The sequence below is a fragment of the Phaethon aethereus genome (genome assembly GCF_964289735.1).
Source record: "Phaethon aethereus genome assembly, chromosome: 3".
In the NCBI taxonomy this organism is placed as follows: Eukaryota; Metazoa; Chordata; class Aves; order Phaethontiformes; family Phaethontidae; genus Phaethon; species Phaethon aethereus.
In genome coordinates, this window is record NC_138576.1 from 45,897,434 (window position 1) to 45,915,954 (window position 18,521).

At 39.1% G+C, this 18,521-nt stretch overlaps 1 protein-coding gene across 1 annotated transcript in view; it reads right to left on the bottom strand.

The window, feature by feature from the left end:
• Positions 1 to 6,590: 6,590 nt before the first annotated feature.
• MMS22L (MMS22 like, DNA repair protein) overlaps positions 6,591 to 18,521 on the bottom strand; it is a gene marked incomplete at its 5' end in the record, with an annotated part of 96,329 nt that continues 84,398 nt past the window's right edge. The window contains 5 exons of the mRNA XM_081997733.1: positions 6,591 to 6,796; positions 8,253 to 8,420; positions 9,600 to 9,696; positions 11,773 to 11,939; positions 14,299 to 14,510. Coding sequence (XP_081853859.1) covers positions 6,715 to 6,796; positions 8,253 to 8,420; positions 9,600 to 9,696; positions 11,773 to 11,939; positions 14,299 to 14,510 — 726 coding nt within the window. The 3' untranslated portion in view covers positions 6,591 to 6,714. The remainder of the gene's footprint in view (positions 6,797 to 8,252; positions 8,421 to 9,599; positions 9,697 to 11,772; positions 11,940 to 14,298; positions 14,511 to 18,521) is intronic.

Sequence of the window (18,521 nt, forward strand, 5' to 3'; positions counted from 1 at the left end):
CATCACTTGCAGAATCATGGAGAAATAGATAATTGAATATTCACACATGCAGAAACAACACAGGCAGAATGTGGAACAATGTGGAAACAAGCGCGAAAAGAGGCGGCATCTGTTTATTGAAAATTAGAATGTAGAATAAATTAAGAGGGCAAGGTTAAAACACTTCATCTGCAGGCAGAGTTTTGTAGGGGAGGAAGACTTTGCAGGAAGTTTAGCACATAGACTACATAAAGGGCTTATACAGTTTTATTTTTGCAAAATGGGCTTTTTCCCCCCCCACCAAGGACACGTTTTAAAGGGAAAAGTGTCCACATAAAGAATGGTTTTCCAATAGAGATGATTATATATAGTTGTTTCACAGTAATGCCAGAATTAAAATGCTTAAAATGTTAACTCTTGCTGTGAGTAGATTAGGCTATGTTGCAATACTTAAAGTACTGAAAAACAAAGTATTTTTAGCAATACCCTCAATTCATGTAAGTGAATGCTGTCCTAATTTTTCCACCAGTGCCAATACAGGTCATGTTGGCCCTTTCTAAAATGAATAAAGAATTTAGCAAACTTGAATTTTTAATGCTTGTATGGATGACATTCTACAGGGAGAGAACAGATCAAAGATAGGACTGAAAAATGCAGCGAATTTGGTTGTGACACGGAATTACCCTGCTGGCATTTGCCAAGGCCTGCAAAGATACCACATCTATGAATGCAGGATCTGAGTTTTATAATTGTGGGGGTTTTTTGCTTGTTTTAGGCATACCTTCCCATTTTGTACTTTAAGCCTACAAAAGGTTTACTGTTTTAAAGCTGCTCAAGTAGACAGAAGCCATATCCTAGTCATTCATCATAAAACAAGCTTAATTATGCTAGGACATATTGACACTGCATCAGATTTTTAATCTTCAACATAATTTCATAACCATTGCTAACAGATGGGCTGATTACACTGAGTTTTAAGTAATAGTTAAAAATTATAAAATGTGATTAAAATGAGAATACCCATGCATACATGATTATCAGAAGCTACTGAAAGAAGGGAAAACAGAGTGCAGTAAAGCCTCTTTTCTTGTTTCCTAAGGGAAATACGTTGCATTTAGGTGGACAAATGGTTACCAAAGTTGCTTAAATGACTCTGTAAAGTAGTCTATGCTACTGGCAGCTCCTCTTCTGTACAATTACAACAGATATGCAGAACCTCATTCTTTCCATAGGTCTGCTGCTCTATTCCAGCATAAAAGGCATAAATTTTTCTATTTCAGAAGCTCCTTATCGAAACAAGTGCCTTCCCCCTACTATTTTTTTTTTTTGTCACTGAAAATGACAGCAAGGAGTAATTTAAATTACCATGTTCCTGCTCTTTAATAACAATAACAAATGGGAAATTCTTATAAAATAGAGGGATGGCTTTGTGGGGCTAATGGAAGTTGCATGTGAATTTTGAACAGAAGGTGTCTTTTTTTCAGTTATTATTTTAAGGTTACTAAAGGAAAGATGAGTCGGACTGCCCTCTCCCTGCCATTGTTCATGAGGCGCCGGGTATGTGTTTCGTATTACCGGGATGACAGTGGGTCAGGGGTGATCAGTATCCTGAATCCTGGAAAATATAAAAATGAAGTATTTTTTATCCAGCTCTCAATTCTATATATTGCAAAAAGAGAAGGGCATAGTAGTCCTCTTATATCCTGGAACAGTCGTTTGGCCAACGCGATCAGCGTAGAAAATGGTCACAGCGCCGGCACCTGCGGTACTTTAAAGAGGGCTCCTGTCACCATTACTAGCATTTCTAAACCAAAGGTGACACTGGGCACAGACCATGCACCAGGCCCAGAGGAAGAAAAAGCTTACTGAAATATAAGAGTTTGTTAAAACTCCACTGACATATGGTGATCCTGTAGTTAGCGTAATTAATTAATGTTCAAAATGGCTTAATACCACCAACTTCGCATATATTGAAGGGGGGCAGGACTAAGCCCAGCTCTATATGTTGAAGCTTCTCTGACTTGCATTAGGAACTCTAGCTAGAAGTTTATTTTCAGGATCTTTTCACCTTCAATTATGGAAGTTACAACTGCAGTAAATGCCCATCTTTGTAAGCGATGTTATTTCTAAACAACAAACGGTAAGACAGACCCTTCCCCTCCAAAAAGTAAAATGCTGGCCTAGTGCTACAAAAACGTAGGTCAAGGGAAGACTCTATAAAAGGAAAAATCATCAGGCTGTTACTTTATGGTGATGCTTCAGACCGAAACTGTGGCAACACAGAGCCATCTGGAGCGCTCACGTGTTAGCACAGCCAGCACACTCACCTGCAGCGTGGCTGTGGCACGTCAGACCTGACTTTTAACTCAGACCGCTGCCGCCTCTGACATATTGTCTTGCAGCCACCAGTGGTTTGCCTGTCAGCCCTCTGTGAATACTGAACGCTCCCTGAGACAACAGGTTGGGTTGACTGTCAGCATCGCCTTGTCTGGCGCATCTGTGGGCAGTGCTGGCTGAAAATAAGGGCATGAAGGAAGAACCCAGGTAGGGTTCTTAGCAAGGCTGTTGCTCCAAGTCTGTAAGGGGACACAAAAACCTGAACCAGCTGGGTAAAAGAAGCAGAACTGCAGCAGCATCTGTCTGTCCAAATACCAGTAGTAAGATGGATTGTTCTAGAAGGGTAATGTTTGAACATACAAGCAAATACATGAACAACGTCTGTAAATAACATTTTGGGACTTGAGGCCAAAAAATCCCAGGCCTGTTAAAAAGCATTGATTTATAAATGGACAGGTATGGTGGTCTTGTATTCATATGAAGCTTGCAAGTTAGTGCTTACCACAGAGGATTTCATCAGGCAAACGCACACTTCTCTAACAGCATGCGGTTGGTCAGGTGTTAACTGAACAGCTCTTCCTCGAACTCAGTTCTTGCTATGCAATAGCTTTGCAAAGTCTTGGAAATCTGGATTTGGTCACACTCAGGACATTGATCTAAATGGGACCAACCAAATGGGGAAAGCCTCCTCCCCCCCGCACAGGTCTGTATCCACACACAAGACAGCATGATCTCAACCACCATTCCATAAGATGGTAGAAATAGTTGTTCTCTTCTAGAACAGCTTGCATGACTGTTGTAAAATTGTAACGCAGATGCTGGCTGAAAGGAAGGAATGTGTATGACTTCTCAAGACATCATGCAGGATGAGTTGCTTGCAAGAGTCACTGACCCTTAACAAATCCACAATCCACAAAGCTCCTGGAACCACAACCCCCACTAGCAAACTGATTCGCACAGCTGCTGCTGTCAGGGGCTGGTGACATCCAAATGGCAGTTTCTGTTGTATTCTCTGCAGTCAATGACAGAGCTTGAATCAATTACCAGTCATCTTGGATACGGAGTAAGGCTTGGCATACATCTCTGGGAAGTTGACCTTGGGACATACCTTTCTACATCTACTGGAAATCATCACAGATTTGAGGCAGGATCCTTTTCCAGTAATCAACAGCCTTGTCACAGACCGATGGAAGCCTTGCTTAATAGCTTTCCTGTGATACTCACCTGGGACAGTGGAAAACGGACATTTGATCTATATTTCTTAGTGGAGAGCAGATCATCCTGCAAGTGGATCAGCAGACACACATCTGCCTAGCACTGGTGGAAGCTTTTGGTTACTCACTGCCCATTGTTCCTGAGAAACAAAGACTCCAAAAACTGTAAGGCAGGGCACAGCAGTGCCACATCTTCTCCCTGTGATCTGCAGAGAATTTCTGTCCTGATGCTTCCTGGATTTCTCCCTACACAACCTTGAAAACAGATGTCTGAAACTGCCTGTGCCAACAACTCCCACAATGCAGAGGTGATGAGCTCTCAGTGAGCCTCTGAGGATGGTATATGACTTGCTGGTAATACCAGAAGCATCTACTGGTTCTGGTTTGAAGTTAAAATGCTTGCAAACCACCTACAGGCACCCTGGCAGGAAAACTACTCCGAAGCAAGCGGTATAAGTAACATTAGAGAGTTGCTCAAAATTCTTGTTGGCTGCTGTTCAAAGCCACTGCACTCTTAAGTATCTGCTGGCTAGCCGCTAAAATTATGTTTTCAGCTGCCCAGGAGCCAAGCTCCATGCCACCAGGCTATTGATGCCTGGCAGAATGAACAGGCGAGTTGCTTGACTTTTCCTCGTCTGCATACAGGCTCCAGCAGAGATGCCTCAGCACACACCCACCAATTTCAGCCTTCTACAAATGACCATGGGGATGAGACTTCAGGGGCAGGAGAAGAGGAAAGTAAGCTTGGCAGGGCAGGTTCCTTTCCTCTGACAGAGGTCAGGGATAGCAGGTGGAAGTCTTATTTTCAGATCTCCTCTTTACCTGATTTACAGCAAGGCTCTATCCTGTTGTTTATTAAGCACAGTGAAGAGGCAGATTTCGCACCTACATGCAGATGAGAACTGCTTCTATCAGTGGTAGCAACCACTGTAAAAGCTGTCCAGGATTCTCCTCTTCAGTTTAAGCAGTTCTCCATGCACTGTGTAAGGAAGCTAGACATTTGTACTGTTTTTAAACCAAGCTGTTTGTATGTAAAATAATACAGAAAGGTTTAATTTAACTAATGATCAGTGTCCTAAGTAGCCTTTATACAGACAGCACCTAATAAGACATAATATGTAATTTGTTTTAGTTCATGGTTGTTTTCAGTCTTTACTTTTTCCATATTGTACTTAAATTCAACACCTTCTTTCCTCCTAACTGATTTTGGACTGTTGTTTTGGTGTATAGTCAGTCACTGCAAGCCTTCATCTCATTAATATTATGAGAACTGTCAGTCACATCTGCAAATGTCCATACCAAATAATTAGGCCAAACCAGATTGCCCATTTGGCAGTGGCTGATGAATATGATGCAAAATGCTTTATTTCTGTTCGCATTAACTCTTTGACAGAGAAGAATGATAATTTCCAAACTGTTTAAATTAGTTTCTCATGTACCAGGAGCTGTTACACATTTACATAAAGCTCTGCTGCTTTTTCAGAAACTTCCAACCACTACAGATAGTATTAAATATGTCTTTAAATTCTGCTAAACACATTATTAATGTTTTGTTATAAGATCTGTTCTATCCTTTTAAAGTCAAAGGTTTTACTGCCAGAAAGTAATACTACAGTTAGACATCTGTTCCGTAATCTGTTCCATGTGGTAGGACTCAAATTTCGAAGACATCTCTATTAATCTCTCTTGGAGAGGTTTTTATTTTTCTTTATTTATTTAAAAAAAGCTTTTTAGAAGCAGAATCCTCTTGAGATGAATAAAACTCCTCCCAGGTACAAAAGCTTACAAGAAGCTACAATGCAAGTTCAATAAGTCACTTTCATAATGAAAAGAACGTCCATGTTCTGCACTATTAAGTAGCCTAAAGAGGCTTTTAGTTACTGCATTATCTGAAGTAACGATAGCTGATTTAAGCAAAAAGATTATCTAGTTTGTCTTGTTAAGATTACTGTAACGAAACAGAAGCAGCTCTGAACAACATTTTAGGGATTTTTATGGAGCTATTAGACACAAAAATAATCTTTCCTTCCCATTAATATCATAAAGTTAAAATCTGAATAACTTTAAAAGTAAGCAGCCTGTTCACCAGCGTTGCCATTAGGGGCAAACTTACTGCTCCCAAAGCCCAGTAAGTAGCTGCAGAAATAGAGGTTATTGAGGGAAGTGGAAAGTGTGAATACCACAGGCATTAATGAAAGTTTTCTGAGAACTTTAGGAAAAAAATCTAGAAAAAGTTACAGAGCTACAGCTGTCCTGGAAAGACCCAAAAGATAATCCATAACACAGCAAAGTATTTGAAAGGTCCAACATTCCAAACAGGAATAATTACTAGCCTATGATCAAATAGAATGAATTCCCCAAATGAGTATTTTCTTTAGAAGTCTGTCGTCTCTTCTTTTTTCTCACCTAGTCTAAGTTAAAAATAAAAAAAGATCGTGGGATCACTGTAAATTATGGGTTAAATTTAAGAACATTGTATTCAAAAGGAAGAGGACAGGAAACCTGAACCTACCTTTTCTTATATTACCCACAAAGACAACAGAAGAGATTTTACACTGGAGTCTGAATGACTTTAATGTTTTAATACAGGTGGAAGGTTAAGACTGCTATATACATTTTCTGCAACACATACACAAGCCCTCTTAACAAATGATAGCTTTATCATAGTGGCGTGACTCCTGTTGAACACAATGCGTTCAACAAGTTCAGTACTCAAGATCACAATTTATCTCATTCTACTAAAATAATAAATTAGAAATTAAAGAGTTACGATTTGCTTAAGAACGTAATGAGATTTTTCAAAAGTACAGTGTTAAGAGGGTCAGGTCTCAATGTGAATTGACTTTTGTGAAATTACTTTGATTCTATGGAATCCTACCTCGTATGTTGCAAAACAGGCTTCTGCTCATACAGACTTTTTAACATGCAATAAATTTGCCATACCTTTCAATTGCCATTCAACAGTATATTGAGAGTTACACTTCAGATGCGTGACAATGTTCAAATACCACAGAAATTGATTCAAAAACTCAAATACCACCTTGGAGGAAAAAAACCCCACAAAACTGGTAACTGTATTGCCATTGTAAAGATAAAGAACTTGGCTAGTGTGTCATAGAATGTAGTTTTAGGTATCAACGGTGTCAGAACATTCAAGAGGAAGGGATTAATCACCAGTACACTGCTAACCTGTCTCATTTTCCAGTTTTTGTATCTCATTTTGTCCAGCCTCTGTGAGGTAAGATAAGAGTCTTTTATAGGCTTCTCTGTTGAAAAAAACATGAGAATGTAACATGTTACTTAAACAGTCTCACACATCCTAGGAATAAAAGCACATAATTCCCAAACACATTGTTTACATGCTGGGATGTTAAAACACAGTAACTCCTCCTCCCACCCCCATCTATTCAACTGCTTGATTTGCTGTGAATTTTTAGCATGGCCAGGTTGGAAGACGAATAAGGACTGCATTGTTTATGGCTACAAGTGTAGTGAAGATGCTTAGAAATTTACTTGCTTAGTAAACTGCTGTGAAATAGAATTTGTTTATTTTAAAACATGGAGCTTCCAAGGCTTAGATGAGATTGGCAGTCAGACTTCATCATGTTTGCTATCTGATTTCTGCACAAGAAATCTCTCTGTGACTCATGCCACAGCACAGTGATGTGAGCCACCGGCTCCAGGGTGCAGACTGGCACTGACACAGGGTCAGAACATCACCATCCACAAAGGGCAATGACCATTTTAACATAAACCTGGAATTCAGAAGGGGACTGTCACTCAAGTGGATTTTCCAGAAGAGTGCATATGTGTTGGTGAGACTTTTCACCTTAAGTTCATTCTAATACTCTCCAAGCCAGACAATATAATTATTGTTAAAGTACAGCCTCTGACATTTAGGTCTATTCTAATTATATATTTTTTTCATGAAAAGAAACAAAACTGCAGTTTTCACAATAGTTCCTTGCAATAACAACACTGCACATCATCACTATAAGCATCTAATGCAACTCCTGAACTTTGTTTCTTTTATATATATATGGGTTTGTACTTTAATGTCTACAACAATTGCACAGAATATGTTAATATAACGTTATTTAGTGGCTGGGAATGAAGAGAGAAAATCAGTTATTAGTGTTCTTACAATCAAATGTTCATGGGTCACCTTAGACTGCTGGGTAATGGAGCACAGCCTAAGCACAAATTATTAATACAAAACATCAACAACAGATTTAACAATGTATACGTTAAGTGATGAGGCCAAAAGAAATTTAGCTCCCCAGTAATCTCCAAGCAGATATTTCAGGAAGCTCAGCCCCTCTCCCCCCCTTTTTTTTTTTTCCCCTTCATATTTTGTAGGTAAAGGGATGAATTTTACCTTATTAACAGTGTAAAGAAAAATGAAAATTAGCTATGAAATACATTATCCAAAGATCATAATCAGGTAGTATGCAGAGGCAAACCAGCGTCACATAAATTCTACTGGGGTCCACAGCCCTAGTGTCAAGCCATCTCTGAAAATATTTAGCAAATATAGATGGCTTAAAACCATGAAAGGCCTGAGCGAAGGGATATTTCTGGCTGAACACATTTAAAAAATCACTCACTTTTGAGTATCTATCGTGCTGCTGTCTAACATTGCTTTCTCTCAAGAGAACAAACCTCTACTGCTCATTGTCAAAAAACAGTATTAAATAAATTTAAAAAAAAAAAAAATCAAACCTCTGTGCAGCATTTCTTCCAAGACCTTGTTTGTGCTCTGAATCCTTCAGAGACTGTGTGATTGTGGGAATCAGGCTGGTAACTAACGTCTGATCCAAGACTGCCACTGTTTCTAGTATGCTGAAAACCCGGTGATCATACACGGCAGTATAGTCCTGGATAAACTGCCTGCGGGGGACACAAGCGCACGTAATGCAAGGTCAAAACAAGATGCAGAGAACACGCCAAGACGAACTGAAGAGTCTAATCAGAACAAGCAATCTGGCTGCATGGCAATTTTCATATTGTTACACCGAAATACTCTACGTGGAATACTTTCTCTAAACGAAGCCATGCTTTTTAAGGCTAATGCTAAAAATCCCACACATTTATTTTCAAGTAAATTGTCAGATTCTGCTGCTGTTTCACCAGGGCTGACTTGTTTCAGAGCACTTCACTTTGTCAAGCATCTGTCTGAACGCAAAACTAAAACATGTACTTATTATTTAACAACAACAAAAAAAAGGATCATCAAAACAAGATATCTAGATTAAAGTCTGCAGAAATAATGTTAGCGTTTCTTATAAAGCTCTACCGGACCTTAACAGGGCAGACCACTGGATGGAAGTGCACCCATTTGTCTTCCTGAGGGTTTGAGGTCTTTAAAGATCACCGATTACATTTGAATCACAAGTAACACCCTAGGGATGAAACATCCCATGGAAGTAATGTATCACGTGCAGGGAGACTGGCATGCCCACAAGCATCCGTTCTTATTTCAGTAAGAAAGAAGTCTTTCTGGAGCTTTCGTCTAGATGTGACCCAGCAGAGCACCAGTGCTTAGGTTTGCAAAATGCCTTCCGGTCTCAGGTCACGCAGCTCTTCTACTGTATCCATGTGAGAAGCAGGATTAATTTTGCAGAAGCACAGAATAAGTATAATTTACATTATAATAGTCTATTATTTATTTGTCACTAAAATCAAATCAATTTTAAAAAAAAGCTAAGCATGTTATATGAAGATTTGATCTCCATCATATGCACTTCAAATTAGGCACACACATCTTTCACAGCACCTAACACTGACCATCCCCTTTCATGAGTTTTTCCCAACACACCTCTCTATTATGTACCTTTCAAAACAGCACCTAACCCCTCAGAAAGCAGGTACATTTCTCTCTCCTACTTTTTTTGCTCTGGCTTTATGGCCAAGCTATGTTTAAAACCAGTGCCAAAAGTACTGTTATTTAAATACCATAAACAAGTGACAATGCAGTATGTTAAGGATAATTAGTTATTTTGAAAAAACATGTTTGCTGTCAATTGGCTTGCAGTAGCTTCACTGCCAGTTGGCATATTTTCCGGTTACCTAAATACAGAAGTCAGCTGGGTGGCACGTTCTCCTCCTGGCCCTGCTTGGCAGCCTTCTACCATGTACTGTAAAATGTCTGTAGATATTTTTTTAACTGTAAAAGAAAAATCACAGATTTACACAGAGCTCTTGAACTGACCATCTGGAGAATGTCTTTCAGGAAGACTACAATTTTGAAATGAGAAAAAAATGGTTTTATCTTACTTTGATACAAAGGAAATGACTGTGAGAGCAGTTAGTTAGATTGGCCATAAAGAGAATGAATCACAGATTTATGCAAAAGTCTTATTTTCACCACCATTATCCTTTAAACCTACAGATTTTTAAGTAAACTATGGTCTCTTTAAGTCAAAGCAAAGAGACACACTCTTAGTGGAAATAGAGATTTTATTTAAATTTAAGTTCTGTTTGTATTCTTTAATCACTCCTATTTGAATTAAAGAAAAGCAGTCATGGCATTATATCCTGCCCAAAGCTATACTGATCTACTTCTTACTTTCAGTGGTGGATTTTGTTCTGAACTCCACCTTACCTCTTTTTTTAACAACAACAAAAAAAAAAACCAAAAACAAAACCACAAACCCAAAACCCTACCACAAAACCCCACTATCTTCTTCCCCTTAATTGTTTCCAAAGATTCAAGTTGCAAGATACAGCTCTTCCTTTGTAAAGGTGGACCTGGGCTGCAAGGATTTTTCTAACAAGGGTGTGGTGGAGGCCTGTGCAGGCAGGCAGTGAGCTGGTGGCCACAGCAGCACAAGACATTCGTCTCTACCTACTGTGCAATGCGCTGTAGAGTAGGATCTTTCAGCTGCAGGCAGATATGGCTGTGATGGCAAAAGGGGGAAGAAAGGTGTGTGATGATTCAGCTAATTTCCTAAAGCATATCTTGTCCTTGAAGCTTTTATAGACCAGAATCAAAAAGTACTTCATTAGACAAAATTCCCAGGAGAAGTCAGAGGTGAATCCCCATTTTGCTTAATGCCTTTACTGGCAGCAAGAAGTGGAAATTTTGAGCCTATGCACACATGCACATTCATTATACAACTGTGGAGTGAACAGAGTGCTTCATTTTTAAAGAAGCTAAAAATAAAAAAGTTCTCACTACCAAACAAAGCATGCTAAAAGAAGAAAGAATACTCAAAGACGCCTTCAGAGAGCAACATGCTATTTTTAGTCCATTTATAATGCCTCTGTGGGGAGAACATACGCTAGTCATAGAATCATAGAATAGTTTGGGTTGGAAGGGACCTTAAAGATCATCTAGTTCCAGTCCCCCTGCCATGGGCAGGGACACCTTCCACTAGACCAGGTTACTCAAAGACCCATCGAACCTGGCCTTGAACACTTCCAGGGATGGGGCATCCACAACCTCTCTGGGCAACTTCTTCCGGTGCCTCGCCACCCTCAGAGTGAGGAATTTCTTCTTTATATCTAATCTAAATTCAACTTCTTTCAGTTTAAAGCTGTTACCCCTTGTTCTGTCACTACATGCCCTTGTAAAAAGTCCCTCTCCAGCTTTCTTGTAGGCCCCCTTCAGGTACTGGAAGGCTGCAATAAGGTGTCCCCGAAGCTTTATCTTCTCCAGGTTGAACAACCCCAACTCTCTCAGCCTGTCCTCACAGGAGAGGTGTTCCATCTCTCAGATCATCTTCATGGCGTCACTTCATGACCTCCAGATCATCTTCTGGACTTGCTCCAACAGGTCCATGTCCTTCTTATGTTGGAGGCCCCACAACTGGATGCAGTAGTCCAAGTGGGGTCTCACGAGAGCAGAGTAGAGGGGGAGAATCACCTCCCTCGACCTGCTGGCCACGCTTCTTTTGATGCAGTCTTCTTTGGTCTCAAACCTTTAGATGTAAGCAAACTTCTACAGTTACTAACTTTGGAAGAAATGAGATAGCAAGGATGGGGAGAAGGGAAATGCTCTTCAGATTCCTGAGAAGTTGATCATTAGTTATCAGAGAGAGAACTGAGGCAGGACTTCTCTGCCTCTTGGATGCAAAAGGCCCAGACCAGTTAATGAAAAAAGAAAGGCTGTCCAGTTTATCTGGCCAAAGTATCTCATTCACCTCATCTAAGTGTCTTAAATATTGGGATGAAAGATGCTCAGCAGTACAAAAATCTTACAGGTGTGCAGAGATGTATTGAAAGCAAACACACAGCTCACCTTGTAGCTCATTAACCAATACCATGCATTTCAACACGGCCGGGAGAACTAGGTCAATGTCACATAGTTCAGTGCTCTTGGTTCTCTGAAGTACTTCAAAAATGAAAGCAAGAACTGAGGCCAAGCGAGGAGGTGGAGCGTTACCTTTGAACTGCATGTAGTTTTCACTAGGAAGACAAAGCAAACCAGAACAGAGTCTATAATTTGTTTTTTCCATTCAATGCAAGCACCATATACCTTAAAATAACTTTGTGATATTGCAGCACGAGGCCTATTACACAGATTTCTATCTTTATCTAGGCTCTACTAATGGCTTCTATTTGTCTTAGTCTTAGAAAAGACTCCAAATTTATCAGAGGACAGTGACACCTTCTGACTCTTCTGTTGAGAGGGAACTGAGAAATAACAGCTATCATAATTATAATTAAAAAGCCAAGTGTGACTATAAAAGTTAAAATACAAAGGCAGCTTCATAAAATATTTGAATAAAGGGAGGAGTCAAGATTCTAAGACCCTAAAACAACATGCAAAATACAACTGTTGTTCAATTATTTTATTTAGCTTTCTGTGCTTTCTTCAACTCACAGTCCAACTCGTGCTAACAGCTCTGCCGTTATACTGGTACTGTTATTTTATTTCTGTCAAGAGTGTTGTAATGGGACAGCCAATGTCTGCTTTTGCTCCATCAAAACTAACAGAATCATCTCCAGTATAAAATTTGTCACAAAGATAAAAGGTAACCTGTCAATCTGCAACAAGAGCAAATTTTGACATCATGCACATTGAGTGTTCCAATTTGAACAGATTGATTTGTTATTTTTCTGCAAAAGGATACAAGAATATGAACTACTGTTGGTTTGACATTACAAATTACTGAAATCTGAAGATAGTTTAAATTGAAGCATTCAGGAGAGAAGAGTGCACGTAAGAAGAACACAGCATTTATTCATCAGTTAGCAAGAGCACTCTCAGAACCTTCAAACAAACTTTTTAGATACTTAATATTAGGTACCATTACCTACTCAAACAAGGCATGGGTGTTTACAGAGCAATGCAGCAATTAAAAACCACCATCCTTGTTCAAAACTTAGTAAGGCAGGCTTCTACAACTTTCAGATGAAACCTGACTTTGAGAGATGTGAGTATTTCATTGCACAGCTTCAGAGCGCTGGTATAGCTTAGCAAATATTGTAAAATTGTAGTTGCATACTTTTAAACTTTAATTGTAACATTTTACTTCTATATTTCTTGTATCGTGATCTTACTCACTTTAATATTAGCAACTTGGAAATATTCTATCCCATTAATTTACTAAGAAAATGTCACACTAGTTTTTTTGGGGGTGCTCTTCCACTGAAATGGTTCTCCGACCTGGCTAATACACCCCTGATCATATCGTTCAGTTTCCTCTGTGCAAGATATTTGGTAGCTTTCACATGGCAAAATGGCTAGCGAATTCTGTATTTATTTCTGTATAGACCTAGTGACTGCCCAACAGTTGGCAAATCAGACCACTGCTCAGTTCTAAGACATTCTTCTCAGATCACTAAGGAATGCTTCATGTCTTACAAATCACCAAGTGCCATTACACTTTCAGAACTTTATTTTCATTATCAATCTTAAAATTCACACATGCATGCACACATTCAAAAATAACTTTATTAAGATGACAAAGTTTGAGTATTCGTAAGTTAAAAACATGTCAGAACTAAGACTGTGAAATCTTAATTCCCTCCCTGAAATATGTGATAATACAGGCTTTATTTACAGGATAGCCTATCATATTTACCCAAGATCAACACTGAAATTCTTTTAATCAACATGTATACACACTCTTTTCAACAAAAGAAAAATACACTTACCTTGGATATAAGCAATCACCTTATATTTGAGGGGGTTTAATTCCTCTCCCAACATAGACAAAAACCCTAGATTGTTCCCTATTCTTCAGTATATAAAACAAAGCTTCAGCCTTTCAGCAGCAGGGACGCAGCATTTATAGCTGCTGTTGACATCGTGCGAGTAGTGACAACACAATGAACAAGTACTGCCTCCCTGCCTCTACGTCTTCCTCTCCCCTCACCCCAGATTCTCCATTTCTCCTGGGTAGCTGGCACACCCTGACACCTACAGAGCAACGAGGCCTCCCATGCACAGGTAACTGTGGCAACTATAAGCCCTACAACTCTAACCCTAAATACAGCCTGAGACACAAACATACAATGATGATGTACCTCGGAGTGTAATTCTTCTAGAAAAATATTTACTTTTCAAGTGGCCCTATGTGATATTTTTTCTTATAGTTTAGGACCTTTATCCTCAATGACTCTCACCAGTCTCCAGATCTTCCCAGTTTCATTCTCCTGATGTTTACACATTGTCCTTCCTTTGCTCCCTGCCCAGCAACTTACAGGCTCTTCCCAAAGCCAAACTAACAGTTAACTAAGAAAACGGTGGCATTCCCTTCCTCACTAGCTATTTGTGGAATCTGAATAAGTGATGGTTTTTTATTTCACTGGTCCTTACTTTATGACATGCAGAGTGGTCTTCCGTAGACGGAGCATCTGGGGGGCTGTAATGGAACTGCATAAAGCAATCAGCATAGGATGCTGTCCGGTTCCAAGCGTGGTCGGAGAAGAAGGGAGAAATCTCCCAAAATACTGTTGAATAATGCTCCCAAGCAGTTGATTTAAATAGGCACCCTGTGTTTGGGATTGACAACATATAAAGGACAGGCCCTGTGGAAGAAAATTTTAGACAGTGAGAAACTGAATAAATTTTTAACAATACTTTTGAATAAATCTTTAACAACAGCTACATGCTATGTAAACTGCTGCACACAGAGTAACTACTGCATGACAAATAAGCATCAGTAATTTGCTGCAGATATGATGGTCTACAAAGGAAGACAGAGCCAGGGCAAGGCTTGCACAAGAGAGAAGAATCTCTTACTACACTAATTAATATATTGGAAGATAAGCTTTGGGACATACAAGCTCCCCGTCAAATCTGAAATAAAACTTTGGCATTTCAGACCTGAGAAAGTGTTTCTGTGCCCAAGAGCTCCTCATTTCTTTTTCAACTCTGTACGTGGTCTAACAAAGTATATTAGTCAGGTAAGATTTATGAAGGGAGAGAGAGAATACCTCATCTGTTTGTAAAGTACCATGTGAGATTTTTGTACAAACAATATAGCAGAAAAATGAGCACTTAGAATCATGGTCTGACAAGAAAAAATTTGCTTGTAGTGTGAACAAATTAGGGTAAATTAGGCACCATTTATACGGGATTTAGAGGTTTTTAAAAAAAAATCTTTTTAAGATAAGGCTGATACTGCTGTGATTTATCCAATATATGCTATATTGATCCAGAGAAAAATCTATAATGAAAGTGCTTGCCCAGAAAGTGCCTCTCTGAACCCTACCCATAGTTATACAATATGTACATGGTACATCTCAGAAAAAAGAGTGTTCTTCTTACTGGTATAAGTTGCTGTTGAGAGAAAGTTAAGAGTTTCCTTCCCTCTCCTTTGATTACTGAAAGGAAGAACAAATCACTAATTAAAAAAAAAAAAAATCCAGTGATCTCCTATCACAAGGGTTACAATCAGTGGCACAAAAAGAAGCCTCTTGAAAATTCACAGTTTTCACAATAGTTTTCCCCAACAAGAATAACGGCGTAAAAGAAGTTCAAGCACAGAGGTTCCTAGACAGCAACTTCAACAGTACTTCAAAATTCCACTAGCATAGCAATCCAGACCCCAGTTTTAGTAGGAGTATCTGCCTGAATATTTATGGTTGCTGAGGCAAGTTTACGCCCCCAATATATGAATGCATAGTTCAACGCAAGCTGCTTTTGTTCCCTAGCTACTGACAAAGAGTATTTCTGTTGCTTTTCGCATAGGAGTCCATCCCCAAAAAGATTTTCATCTATACCTGTCTCTGTGAACGCAACAGAACAATTCTTTCAGGAAAAAAAGCAGGCTGAGTCATAGCTGAGGGTCAGCTTGGCACTTTCTTGAAATGGGGCGTACTGAGAGTACCAAATCCACTTTTGGTTCCACAGTAAACAAATACAGGAAACATGAGCTTTCAAGAAACGAGGTGCTTCAGGACCTGCCTGAAGACCTACAGAAGTAGGTGACCCTCCTGAACACAGACATGTGTGGTTAGAGTTTAACTTCACATACCAGAGAGCTAGAGCTCCTTGGTAATTTTGGTAAGTCCCAATGACAAAAACCACACTTCCTGAACTGGGGCTTTGATAAACAGTTCAGATTCTCTCCTCCTTTTCTGTACGTACAGCAAATTTTTGTAGGAAAAAGCAGTTGCTGCTATATCAGAATTTTAAAAACACTGTTGGCAAGTAGCAGACTCAGAGAGACATGTTACAGATGACAGATTATTTAGTATGTAAGCTTGAGTGTTTGGTGTTTTCAACTTATTGAAAACAGCAGGCATAAAGTAGAGTTGCCAGTGCTTTCTGTAGTCCAGCTCTTACAAAAGACAGAAAATATTCCATAATCCCAAAAGCAAGAGCTGGCACTCGTAAGACTCTAGACTGTTCTAACACTATAAAAAAAGTCTGTGAGAAAATGTATTATCTCATAAAAGGGACATAAATAACATCACAACCTTACAGAGGACACCTGTAGGAATACATGAAGAACACAACACCTGTAAAGAACAATGATAACTACTAAAATGAAACAGTTCTTCAACTTGAGGATCAACAAACGCTACATAGTATCAAGACAAGAAAGAAGGCGGCAATTACTAAATAATAAGAGTTACTGTTTTTAAGAAATTATCCTAAAGATATTTTATAGGTGCAATAAAAAGTAAAAAATATTAGAATTTAGATATCTGAAAGAACACTGAGTAATTTTTGCAGATCTTCTAATTGTTTCATTTGAAGATGGATCAACAAACCTAGCCTGATCCTTCAAGAAAGCATTTTCATTTTTTGAGTTGAAGTAAACTGATTCCAATTTTTTGGGGTGTGGGATGGGGAGAGATGTAATCTGAAAAAGAAGGAAAGGATTAAATAAAAAAAACCAACAACATCCTGTCAAGAGCATTAGTGAAAGATACTCTTCCTGACTAGAGAGGAAAAAAGGATGTAAGTTAACTAGTGATCTTTTTCTTTAGTTATCTGATGAGGATGGAGTAAGCGTTTGAAACCCTGTAAGGAGAGCTGTTAACTTAAGTAGCATTTAAAACCGCAGAAAATGCCTTTTTTTCTGTAACAGTTTTCTTTAGAAAGGATTCTAGGTTCCTTTTTGGTGTGTCAGGCAGAGATGCTGCTTCTCAAAAAAGGTGTAATTTTTTAAATGACGTAGTAATACCAAAATTCTCTCTTCAATAAGGAGGATCCTCATAATTTTTCTTAATGAAAGTTACAAGATTAGCACCAACGGCTTCCAAGATACAAATTCTTTTTTCCAGTGAGACAACAGTGAGAAAAATCACCTTCCATTTTGTTGTGAGCCAGAAAAACACTCCTCAATAAAAAAAACCTTCTCTTCCACAGAGTAGAAAAATCCATGAATCAGTCCTCACACATGAAGGGTAGGTCTACAACATCATAGCTCTTCACGGAACAATCATCACACCTTTGACCCTTATGCTTCTACTGTTCCCTAAAAGTTTCCAGAGAAGAACCTGCATTTCTCTTTTGGACATGAAGGCCCATTGACTTTAGCTCAACACTGTGTTCTTTATTTTGCACTCTTTTTTTCTTGCATAAGTGCTGAAAGCAACAGACCCTGCACAAGGTCTGACAACGCCATATCCCAAGTGGCACAAGGGATAAATTACCAACACTGCACAGTAGCTGCAAATCTCTCAGTTCAATGGCAAAATATCCTAGGCAGCGCTGGCCAAGGATGTGATTACAAGGAAATCACATAGAACTTTCTTCTTTTAAATCCTACCGGTAATTAACAGAGATGAAGGAAGCTACTGTTCATAGGAGAGAAAAGGAACACATGCTACTGGACTGCAATTCTGGACCAGAGATCTGACATCAATCACATCAGACCCCTAGGACAATCCCTACAAAGCAGATGGACTTTAAAGGGTTGATAGAGCCACCCTCTTTTTCTTAACTATGTTCTTTAGTCATCTTCTGAAGTTAAAAAAAAAACAAAACCAAAACCCAAAGACCCTTTAAGGGGAGCAGAGGGGCATGACAACATCTGCTCCTCATTTTAACAGAAAGGCAACTGATTCCTGTGTGTGTTCACTGCAGGAACCTTTTGTGGCCAGAGCTGCCTCTTTCTTCTGATTTATCCATGTATCTGTAAATCACCTGTGGAGAACGAAGAACCGATTAGTATGGATTACTGGAACTATTCACTGCAGAAATGCCAAGCTACCTAATGATGACTTATAATATCAGTCCTGCTGTTGGAATAAATCTGTTGTTCACCAATTAATGTTGTACAATTCCTATTAAACACATACTATAATTCACAAAACGTATTAATAAGCTTGCTCAAATATTGGACCACAGATGTGGCTCACAGGAGGGCTTTTAAGGTCTGATCTCTGACAAATGCTGAGCCTGCACAGGCCCATTAAAATCACAGGAAAATGTATGTGCCAAGCACTATTTAGAATTAAGCTCTTTCACTACTCTCATGTATTTAGATAGAAATCAACCATCTTCTGTCTTTGGACAGGATTAATGCTGATAAATCAAACAGGGTATCTTACCTTTCCCATCATTGTGCTTATTCTATGCAC